The sequence below is a fragment of the Lithobates pipiens genome, unplaced genomic scaffold (genome assembly GCF_037356315.1).
Source record: "Lithobates pipiens isolate NorthernLeopardFrog02 unplaced genomic scaffold, aLitPip1_a1.2 Scaffold_19, whole genome shotgun sequence".
NCBI classification, from domain to species: Eukaryota; Metazoa; Chordata; class Amphibia; order Anura; family Ranidae; genus Lithobates; species Lithobates pipiens.
This window is the reverse complement of record NW_027507764.1, coordinates 199,438,075-199,450,076: the sequence shown is the minus strand read 5'-3', so window position 1 is coordinate 199,450,076 and position 12,002 is coordinate 199,438,075. Positions and strand designations below refer to the sequence as shown.

At 47.1% G+C, this 12,002-nt stretch overlaps 1 protein-coding gene across 1 annotated transcript in view; it reads right to left on the bottom strand.

Moving 5' to 3' along the window:
- Positions 1-7,500: 7,500 nt before the first annotated feature.
- FKBP9 (FKBP prolyl isomerase 9) overlaps positions 7,501-12,002 on the bottom strand; it is a 61,172-nt gene continuing 56,670 nt past the window's right edge. Inside the window, exon 10 of the mRNA XM_077491616.1 lies at positions 7,501-10,585. Within this exon, the coding sequence (XP_077347742.1) occupies positions 10,403-10,585 (183 nt within the window). The 3' untranslated portion in view covers positions 7,501-10,402. The remainder of the gene's footprint in view (positions 10,586-12,002) is intronic.

The following is a 12,002-nucleotide window of genomic DNA, read 5'->3' as shown; positions in this document are numbered from 1 at the left end:
GTCCCCGCTGCCTCTGGGAGCTGTGTGTTTCCCAGCAGGCAGCGGGGCACTTGCTGAAGGGGGCGGGCGCTTGCGGAAGGGGGCGTAACGTACGCCCCTTTCCGCAGAGAGCTAGCCCGGAAGTGGGTGCAGTTACCTGGATTATCCAGGTAACTGCACCCCCCTCCCCCCTGAAAGGTGCCGATTGTTTGCGCCGGAGGGGGGGGGGATTCCGATGAGCGGAGGTCCATTTTAGGGTGGACCTCCCCTTTAACAGCTCCTTTCCACTGTTGGATCGTAGGGGGATCAGGTCTAAGCCACAGTTGTGCCATCTGCATCCTAGCAGTAAAAAGAGTCTCCTGTAAAAAGATCCTTAAGTATTTGCTTTCCTCCTGAAGGGGAAGGAGACCAAGAATACACTGGAGTGGACAGAGCGTAAGGGGAGATCCCATATGATCATGTAGAAATTGGATAATCTCTGCCCAGTACCTTTGAATGGGGGGGCAGGTCCAAATAAGGTGATAAAAAGTACTGGTCATATCACCACATCTGGGGTATGTAGAGTCAGAGTCAGGTTTGTATTTAGAGAGCCGGCTAGGGGTGACATAGGAGCGATGAAGCATGTAGAGGTGGGTCAGTCTGTCCGACAGTTTAGGGGATACCTCGGTCAACACCACCAGTATCTCCTCCCAATGTTCATCCTCCACCTGCCCAATGTCATCCTCCCATCTAATTTTAAGGTTATACGCATGAGCTGTAGCCCGAGGGGTAAGTAGGTGTGTGTATATGATTGAGATTAGTTTCCGGGGATCATCACCAAGAAACAAATTCGCTAAGGGAGTGCACTCCAAGACAGGGGGCGCGCTCCCAAACTGCGTCTGCAGTGCGTGGCGGACCTGCAAGTATCGAAAGAACGCATGGTTGGGAAGGCCAAATTCATCCTTGAGTGCCTGGAACGTCTTGACACCATGCGTTGTGTAAAGCTGAGACAGGTATATAACACCCCTGCATATCCACACTTTGTAGTCTGGCACTCTCAGCAGCTCAGGTAGCTCAAGATTATCCCAAAGGGGCGTATAATACGCGCATGTAGGGAGGGGGCCCCAGATCTAGACTGTGCCGCCCGCCAAACCCGGCCTTGGTGCACGAGCATATTGTGTTTAGGGCCTGAACAGGAGATACCTCTGTGTTTGCAAAAGATAAGTTGGTAGGGATGTGCAATTACGTCTGTTACCGAGGTGCACACCAAATAGGAGTACCTCAGTTTGTCATGTGTGTTAAAATAGTAGAAGTGGGAGAGCTAGGAGGCCAGGTAGTATGTTTCTAAGTCAGGAAGTGCAGCTCCTCCAAGGCGGACCGGACATTTGAGGGTCTGCCAGGCCAACTTATGCCTGGAAGCGCCCCACACGAACGAGTTGAGAATTGACTCCATATCGCGGAACAAGTGGGACGGCACATGGAGCGGGGCATGCCAAAACAAATATAGTAGTTTAGGGAGAAGAATGGGCAGCCCAGCTGTTGCTCTGTCTGCAATGCTCCTCTTCTCCCTGTGGCTGCCCCATGAAGACTTACCACATAATGTCCAAGCGCCAGTCCTCTTCTATAATGAATGACACTCAGCCCCCCATGCTGACATTGAGCTTTGAAAGTTCCTATTTCCCAAGTGTTCTTCCAGGACAGCCCTTGAGAGATGGAGCTCCTCCCATCGACACAGGAAACACATTGCCACAGTTCAAAAGGCGGTCCCTCAGGTCCCTGGTCAGTCATTTGTGTTTCCTCCGTCAGAGGAACATGTTGCCAGGAACCTGGAGGCCCCTCTCAGGGGCTGCCTGAGAACCTGTTAGCCATAAGGGACCGGGTCCTGTTTTTTGGCTGCAGTATTGGGTCCATACCTTTCTTTGTGGCTCGGGTACCGTCCAGCTGATTCGGAGCAGACCCGTTACCCTCCTCCTTCCAGTGCCGAGGTGGCCAGGGGCAGAATGGCGCCGGTTTCCCCCAGGAGCGGTGAGTGGAACCTTTCATCTCTGCTCCTTGTTGCGGTGGGGTCGGAGACGCCGAGCGTCACTTCCGGCGGAACCGCGTCATCACTGCGTGCCGAGACTTCCGGTTCCGGGTCTCTAAGGGTACAAGGAGGAGAGGGAGAGCCAGCGCTGTGCCTGTGAAGCCCGACCAGCTATACCGGATTAGCGGCGGGATCCGGAGCATCAGAGGGGGACCATGGAGGCTATTCCCCAGGATACTCCGGCGGAGACAGGCACCAGCCAATCCCAGGTAGGCTGCTGGGCATGCTATTACTCTGGTGGAGTGGTGGTGTTTGTAGGCTGGGCCCTGTAGTGCCCCACGGTGGCGGTTTACTCACAGTGAGGTTGTTTGTTAGTGGTGATTCTAAGAGGGACATGGTGCTGACGCTAAGAAATCCTTTGTCTTCTTATTTTCAGGCTAAAGAGATACCAAGGGAAGACAAGACAGGCCGCAAAAAGTGCCCTAATTGTGGGAATAGGTTGTCCTCTGGCTCTAACAAAGCCCTATGCAAGCAATGCATTGCAAGCTTGCTTAAATCTGAGGCAGATTCCCCTTTAGCAAAGTTTTTGGGCTCCTTTAAAGAGGAAATGGCGTCGACCTTTAAGTCCCTCCGGGAGTTAATCACTGACGTGGGATCAGCTGCAGCTGCCTCCACGAGTAAAACAACTATAATCTCCTCCTCACCATGCCTTACAACACCCAGCTCAGGGGAGCCCCGTATGGTCAGGGAGCCTAGCCCCACGTTGATTAGCCCCGAATCCTCTGACACTGACTCGGGTCAGGAAGAGGATCAAGCAGCATCTAAAGCCTCAAAATATAGATTATCTCTCGAGGAAGTAGATGAGCTAATGGGGGCTATCTATGATACGCTGGAAATTGAGGAGGAAGAAACTCAGTTATCCAGACATGATCAAATGTATGAGGCTCTGGGGAAAAAGAAAGCAAGGGTTTTCCCTATACATAAGGTGCTTTCTGACCTTGTCCTTAAGGAGTGGTCTGAACCAGATAAAAAGGTTTTCTTTCCTAAATCCCTTAAGAGAAGGTTCCCTTTTGATGAGAGCCCAGAGGCGGTCTGGAATAAAAATCCTAAACTAGACGCCCCTCTGTCCAAAATCTCAAAGCAGGCTGATCTGGCCTTTGAGGATATGGGCCACCTGAAAGATCCCATGGACAGCAGAACAGACATTGTCTTAAAGAGGGCCTGGGATGCCTCTATGGCAGGCTTAAAACCAGCTCTAGCCACTTCCTGTGTAGCTAGAAACCTGGAGTTCTGGTTATCGCAACTACAAGAACATTTAAAGGCAGGCACTCCTAGGGGGGAGCTTCTGAAATCCTTCCCTATGCTTTTTAAGGCCACCAGTTTCATCTCTGACGCCTCCACGGACTCCGTAAAATTTACGGCTAAGTCTGCAGCACTTTCAGTGGCAGCAAGGACGGCGGATAAAAAGAAAACCTTTCCCGCAAAAAAGAAAAATTTTCAAAGAAAAATTTTTCGTCCCTTTAAGGAACCCTCTAAATCAGAGAAGAGTTCAACCCCCAAAAAACATTGGTCGGGACATAAAGGAAAAGGGGGCATACTGTTTAGCCGCCCCAATCAGGATCCCAAACCCCAGTGACGTCAGGGTTCCTGTGGGAGGAAGATTAAGCAAATTTCTTCCACAATGGGAAGCGACAACCTCGAACGTGTTTGTCTTAAATATAATAAAAAGGGGTCATGCGCTGGAATTTCACAGCAACCCTCCTTCCAAGTTTCTGGTGACAAAGCTTCCAAGTCACTCAGAAAAGGCCAGGGCCTTACCTTTACTGATAGGGGAAATGGTGGATCAAGAGGTATTGACACCAGTCCCTATTCAGGAACAAGGAGACGGTTTTTACTCGCACATTTTTGTGGTAAGAAAGCCGTCAGGGAGATTCAGACTAATTATGAACCTCCGACCACTGAATCGCTCCATCCGTTACAAGAGATTTCGGATGGAGTCCATTTATTCCATAAAGAATCTCCTGCAGAAAGAGATATTTATGGCAACCCTGGATCTAAGGGATGCTTATCTGCATATTCCAATAAGGGAGGAATGCCAGAAATTCCTTCGGATGGCAGTGCAGATAGACACAAAGGTTTACCACTTTCAGTGCAGAGCACTTCCCTTCGGTCTATCATCCTCCCCAAGAATCTTTACCAAGGTTCTCGGAGAGGCTTTAGTTCCACTGAGGCTTCAATCAGTCTCAATTATCCCCTATCTAGACGATCTGCTCCTAACAGCACACTCGGAGAGTCGTCTTTCTCAGGATCTGGAATTGACTCAACTCAGCCTGAGTCGATTAGGGTGGATTGTCAGTCAGGAGAAATCCAAGACAACCCCAACACAGGAGATCCTGTATCTGGGTTACTGGATCAAGTCTGTAGATCAGAAAATTATACTGCCGGAAGAAAAGATTTTGAATCTGTGGCAGAGAATATCTTTTCTTCAATGCAGCCCCAAATGTACGGTGAGGGAAGTAATGTCGGTCTTAGGTCTTATGACGGCAGCCATTCCAGCCGTACAATGGGCCAGGTTCCACCAAAGAGACCTTCAGGGTTTTCTGTTAGAACAATTAAAAGGCAGAGATCTGGAGGAGGAGGTATCGATCCCCTCAAAGATAAAACGCTCCCTCTGGTGGTGGAAGGACAGGGAGAACCTAAACAAAGGGGTTCATTGGGTCCTTCCTATCACTTCAACACTAACAACGGATGCGAGCAGTTGGGGCTGGGGAGCCCACCTCGGCTCAAGCTGGGTCCAGGACAAGTGGACCCCGGAGGAGAAATGTTTCTCTTCCAATTGGAAAGAGCTAACAGCAATCCTGAGAGCTGTTCTAGCTTTTCACCCCGCAATACAGGGTCACCATCTACAAGTCCGTTCAGACAATACGACGGCTGTAGCATACATAAACAAACAAGGAGGTACCAGAAGTCCTCGTTTGATGTTGGTAGCCAGACGCATTCTCCAGTGGGCAGAAGCCAATCTGGAATCCATTTCTGCAGTTCACCTGAAAGGGGAGCTGAACAACAAGGCGGACTTCTTGAGTCGACAAAAGATTTCGAACCAAGAATGGTCCTTACACCCAGAGGCATTCAATCTCATAACAACTCACTGGGGAGAACCAGAGGTAGACCTTTTTGCGAGCAAAAAGAATGCAAAGGTTCCCAATTTTTTCTCGCTAAACCCAGGAGATCAGCCCCTGGCGGTAGATGCCTTGCAAACTCCATGGACTTTCAGTCTGGCGTATGCATTTCCCCCTCTTCATCTCATTCCGAGGGTCCTAGCAAGATTCCTCAAGGAGAAAACCTGTTTGATTCTAGTAGCACCTTTTTGGCCCAGGAGACCGTGGTTCACAACGTTGCTACAATTGACAGATTGTCCGCCTCTAAGGCCGCGTACACACACGGGGACTGTTCGCTCAACTTTGTCCGTCAAACAGTTTCAGCGGACAGTCCGCTCAAAATTAGCATGGACGGACTTGCCCACACACGACGAACGAACAGTCCGCTGAAACCGTGCGCGATGACGTGAACGGCACGTACGACGGGACGAAAAATACGACGTCCTATACACTGCAATGCAAACTTCGGCGTGTAAATCCTTTCTGAGCATGCGCGGAACTTAGTTTGACGAACAAGCCTACACACGAGGGGACTGTTCGCTGAAACAGAGTTTCAGCGGACAGTTTTTCGGAATTTCCGAAAAACTTTGTTCAGCAGACTGTCCGCTGAAACTGTCCGCTGAAAGCCCACACACGAGCGGACTGTCCGCCGAAACACTGTTCAGCGGACAAAGTTGAGCGAACAGTCCCCGCGTGTGTACGCGGCCTAAGACTTCCCTACAGACAGGACCTCCTGTCGCAGGGACCTCTTTACCATCCACAGGTCGCCACACTGAAGCTTTCAGCGTGGTTACTGAAGAGGAAATCTTAAGGAGTAAGGGCCTGTCAGACGAGGTAATTGCGACCTTACTACAGAGTCGCAAACCAGTCACGAGGGCTATTTACAAAAAAGTCTGGAAAAAATGTAATAGCTGGCTGAATAGCCGTGACATAAATACGGCTAATATTCTACAGTTTTTACAGGAAGGTGTAAACAAGGGTTTAACCCTAAGTACTATTAAGGTACAGATAGCTGCCTTAAGTGTGTACCTAGATGAACGCTTACAGGAAAATCCTTTTGTCGCTAGATTCTGTAAGGCAATCGCTAGACGTAAGCCAGTCAGAATCACCAAAGTCCCATCCTGGGATTTAGCAGTTGTACTAAAAGCTTTCTTGGGGTCACCCTTTGAGCCTATCTCAGAGGCCTCCCTAAGGCTTATTACATTTAAGACAGTACTCCTGGTGGCAATCACTTCAGCCCGTAGGGTCAGTGAAATCCAAGCCCTATCCATCAGGGAACCATTCCTACAGATCCTAGAAGACAGAGTCATACTAAAGACAGACCCTGGGTTCTTACGAAAGGTAGCATCTAGCTTCCATAGGTCCCAAGATATTGTCCTCCCTTCTTTTTGTCAAAATGCAGCAAATGAGAAAGAGGAACGTTTTCATTTATTGGATGTGAGGAGGTGTATTCTAGAATATCTTAAAATAACAAATCCATTCAGAATCTCAGACTCCCTTTTTGTCCTTTTTTTCCGGACAGCGTAGGGGACAGAAAGCTTCAAAAGTAACCATAGCTAGATGGATTAGGCTAGCTATAGCAGAGGGGTATAAGGCCTTGAATAGAGATCCTCCTGAGGGTGTTAAAGCTCACTCCACAAGAGCGTTGTCTGCATCCTGGGCAGAAAGAGCTGGTGCCACCCCGGAGCAGGTATGTAAAGCAGCCACATGGTCAAGCTTTTCCACCTTTACAAGGCATTACCCACTTGACTTAATGTCTAGTCAGGATCAGGCCTTTGGGAGGAAAGTCCTCCAGGCCGTGGTCCCCCCCTAATCTGGTAAGTACTTGGGGATCCTCTCAAGGGCTGTCCTGGAAGAACACTTGGGAAAACTGGAGTTAGTACTTACCGGTAACTCCTTTTCCGGTGGTCTTCCAGGACAGCACGATCCCACCCTTTATTTGATTATAGTGATGTACTAATGTTATTACCTGTTATGGTTTATATGTTTTTCAGTTCCATCCTTCGGTTCTTGGTGAATGACTGACCAGGGACCTGAGGGACTGCCTTTTGAACTGTGGCAATGTGTTTCCTGTGTCGATGGGAGGAGCTCCATCTCTCAAGGGCTGTCCTGGAAGACCACCGGAAAAGGAGTTACCGGTAAGTACTAACTCCAGTTTTTAATGTTTTAGATTTTAATTTTTTCCCCTTTCCACACCACTATGTGTTGTGGTGTGCTACTACACAGGCGACTTGCCATTTGAAATAAATATGCTGCAATGCATGGTACATGCATTATTGTGTGTCCATATGCTCAGTTAACCAGATTTAAAAAAAATTTAACACGCTATTGTTAGCCCAATATAATACACAAAATCCAAAGCAGAGTTTATCAGCATTTTATTTATCAAAACTTCTCTTTCAGCACTCATTACATTTTTTACACATTCTTTTTGAGTTGAGAACTAAATTTGTAAAAAAAAAAATTCAGTTGCAGTAAACAGAACTTTATAAACTGGCACATGACATGATTACCTATAGCTGAAATGTTGTCTGTCTTTATTATTCTACTCATCCCACCTACCAAAAAATATATATATATCATTGAAAAAAGTCTGAAAGTCAGTTTACAGACAGAAGGCCACAATTTGGTTCACAATTCTACACAATTCTACACCAATCGCTGGGATTGATTTACTAAAACCGGAGTGCGAAATCTGGTGCAGCTGTACATGGTAGCCAATCGGCTTCTAACATCAGCTTATTCAATTGAGCTTTAACCATAAAACCTGGAAGCTGATTGGTTCTCCTTGGTTTTAGTAAATCATCCCCATTATGTCCATAACTGAAATGGCTAATGCTGGGTACTTGGCATTAAATTATATGACATTATGGGCCCACAACCAACCCATTTCTATCTAGTTTTCATTTGTCTTTGGGCCAAATTCAGTGTCCTGTGGGATTTAGTTATGGAGTACCCTGGAATGTGCTTACACTGTAAACAATCACTCTCCAGTGGGGAATGGTAAGAACTCAGCAGCCACTTATAAGAGTTCATTGTAAAAGCTTGGCTAGAAGTCTGACACATTAAATGTTCATGTATTTTCACATACATCACATGTGATTTTTTTTTTTTTTTGGATTTTTTTTTGTTAAAGTAGACAATGTTCTGAACTTGTAACTCTGTAATTGCACTCAAATCAATGGAAAGGGTATGACAGGCAGGATCTCGCTGTCTCTGCTAGTAACACAATTGAAAAGTTCCAAGATCTAACATTACATCAGGAATGTTTGTACACGTTGTTCTTTATAATAAATGTCCTCTTTCATCGGGTTTAAAGAAACCATTTTAGGTACAGAAAGAAATACTTAAGTGGGGATCAGGCAAAATGTTTTAAAAAAAGAAAAGTTTGAATCGGAAATGTCTGCGTGAATCCTCTATGTGAACACAATGGGGGTTATTTACTAAAACTGAAGCATGCAATATCTGGTGCAGCTCTGCAAATAACCCAATCAGCTTCTGTGTTTTATAGTAAAGGTTATTTGAACTTAGAAACTGATTGGATATCATGCACAGTTACACCAGATTCTGAGTTCACCAGTTTTGGTAAATCTCCACCACTATATCATTCTATCTTATTCCATGGCAACAATTCACAGCACATTCAAACCCAGCTACCAAACTGAAGGTTGCTGGCTTCTAATAAATATAAACCTCGGGTACCGATCCAAAGCATGCCAATCTTCTGGAGCATTGAACCAACAGAACAATCACATTCACACAAAGTTGCTTGGGTCCTTTTGGCTGGGTTTATATGGTTGCATTGTGACAACACGTTGGTGTACAGTGGAGCTGTTCATTCTTAATAGCACCACGTCACCACAGGAGATCACAAAGCACAGTATTGCACGGTCATGTACTGTGGTGCAGTACATTCCAAAAAATAGTGCATGCACCCTCTTTGGTACATTAGCGCATTCAAATGAAAAGGCTGCCTTTGCGCAGTGCACATCAGCACACAGTTACAATGTGACTCACCTTACTGAAACATCCTTAAATGCATAGGTAGCCATACACACAAGCGGTGCTTGACCCTACACTAGACTGTTCTACTTTTCAAAACAACCAGTCATATTGCACAAGAAATGAAACCAAGAATCTAATTAGTTACTATAGTTAGTACAACACTGACCAGTGTGACCATTGTTCCTTCCGAAACGTTAATAAATCTGGCCATGACAGGAATCCTGGCGATGTCATGTTTAAAGCAAATTCCGCTGCCACTCAACCCCCCCCCCCCCCATCCCAATCCAAAATGCTACACTAAAAACAAGAATATACCGTGTATATACCATTACCATACCCCTGGCTTCTGTACATAGGCCAGTGTGACATTACCATTCTTCGGGAGAGAACCCCAGGAATGCTGGATAGCATAAATCATGCTGGAGGACACCTAAGCACAGTGCAGGAGCGACATTTGGGCTATTCTGCACCACTGAAAGGATTGTGATGTCACCCCCTGCAGTACAGAATCTGGGGATAAGGCAAGTATGTGTACCAACTTTTTATGCCCGTGGGCCTTTTTTAAAAAAAAAAATACTATATATTTTTATGCTTTAATACTGCTTTGGAGTGAAAGGACCACTTTAACTACTAAAGTAGTTGTAACAAAATCCTAATATAAATAATACTTGTAAGTCTTTATTAGAATATTGCTAAAGGAAACCAATACTGAAGGGACATTTAGGCTCGGTTCACACAGGGGTGGCAGAACTTGCAGCGCCGCGACCTGCACACGATCAGCGGCGACTTGCAAAATGACTTCTGTATAGAAGTCAATGCAAGTTGCCTGATGTCGCCCCAAAGTAGTACAGGAACCTTTTTTCTAAGTCGGAGCGACTTGAGTCGCTCCTATTAGAACGGTTCCATAGTACAGAACGGAGCGCGACTTGTCAGGCGGCGAAGTCGCCTGGACAAGTCGCCCCTGTGTGAACCGAGCCTTAGGCTGTCCTTGTTGACCTATTCTTCTGCAAATGTCAGCTGCCTGGATGTCATGCTGTCATAATTGCAATACCAAAACAAAAACAAGAAAATTTGGGCTGGCGTTCCACTGTAATATAGCTTGTCACATGTGCTGGTAGATGGATGGAAAGTTCACTTTTGTGCCTGCGTTCTCACAATAAACAAACTGCTTTAGATTCCCAGAGACCTATCCAAACAAATGAGTGTTCTGTCACAAGACATTTTCACAGTGCATACAGACACAAGATCTGGTGAAACATTACAGTTCATCATGTCTCTCTTTATCCTCCTGGTCTTTCAACTTAAACTCCACTTCTGTAATTTTGCCATCATGATTCCGGTCTTGATTTCTGTACATGTTCTCAATAATCTTGTCCGCATCAAAACCAGGAGCCAGTTTTCCTTTCCCAGCTGCCACCTGAGCTTTAATATAGGCTGCAAACTGGAAACACATTAATTGGTGAGTTTTTTTCCACTTTTATGATTACATTTAAAATACAAAGAAAATCTAGTGTCATGGGTCTGGTGGCTCTAAAGCTTCACTTTTTAAATTAAAATAACAAACATGTCATACTTACCTGCTCTCTGCAATGGTTTTGCACAGAGCAGCCTCCTTTCTTGTGTCCCCTATCAGCACTTCTGGCCCCTCCTCCTTGCTGAGTGCTCCCATACCAAGCCGCTTGCTCGGGGGGCACTCGCACATGCTCGCTTCTGAGCTGCCTGTGTGTGTCTATGGGACACACAGAGCGTGGCTCAGTCCTGCCCCTCATTCCCTCCTCACTGGCTGTGATTGGCAGCAGTGGCAGCTAATGGCTCCCACCGCTTTGTCTCAACCAATGAGGAGGAAGAGAACCGGGAGAGACACTGCTCTAGTGCACATTGCTGCATTGGGGGGAGCTGCACTGGGGACTGGCTGGTAGTATAGATAGGACTGTTGCTCGGTCTGCATGTGGACTGCAGTCGACAATTTTGTGACAGTTGATTCAGTGTAATGTTAACTTTTTCTAACCGCTTCTGGACCATGCATATACTGTGGCAGGGTGGCCTGGCTGCACAAAATCATATATCTATATGTGATTTTGTGCACACGATCTGATCTAGGGGGCACAGGTGCATGCGCCGCTCCCACCAATCGTTAAGAGGAAAGGAAGAACATCAGTCTGCCTATGCAAGCAATGCAGTATGCTGTTCTGTCAGAGAGCGAAAGAGTTCCTGATGGCACATGTGTAGCTCTGAGTAGGTGGAGTTTGGGAAGGGAGGAAAAAATGATAAATGCTAGGAGACTGATCAGACAAAGGTATACCGTATATACTCGAGTATAAGCCGAGATTTTCAGCCTCTTTTTTGAGGCTGAAAGTGCCCCCCTCGGCTTATACTCGAGTCATCGCTGTCTGCCCGCTCGATCAGCGTGTCGAGCAGACAGACAGCGGCCATTCTATTCAAAAGCCGCGCCTCCGGCTCCGCCTTCGCCTGTGATAGGCGGAACACTGAATTTCCCAGCAGCCTGTGTTCCGCCTATCACGGACATCGTATCATCCTCGTACTACGGACGAGGATGATACGACGTCTGTGATAGGCGGAACACAGGCTGCTGGGAAATTCAGTGTTCCGCCTATCACAGGCGAAGGCGGCGGCACAGCTTTTGAATTTTACAATGGCCGCCGACGAAGAGGGCACGGGACGGAGGCAAGGCAAGGCACGGCACGGCACGGGACGGGACGGGACGGGGGCAAGGCAAGGCACGACACGAGACGGATGCAAGGCAAGGCACGGCACGGGACGGAGGCAAGGCACGGGACGGAGGCTCGGGACAAAGGTAGGCTGGACACACACACACACACACACACACACACACACAC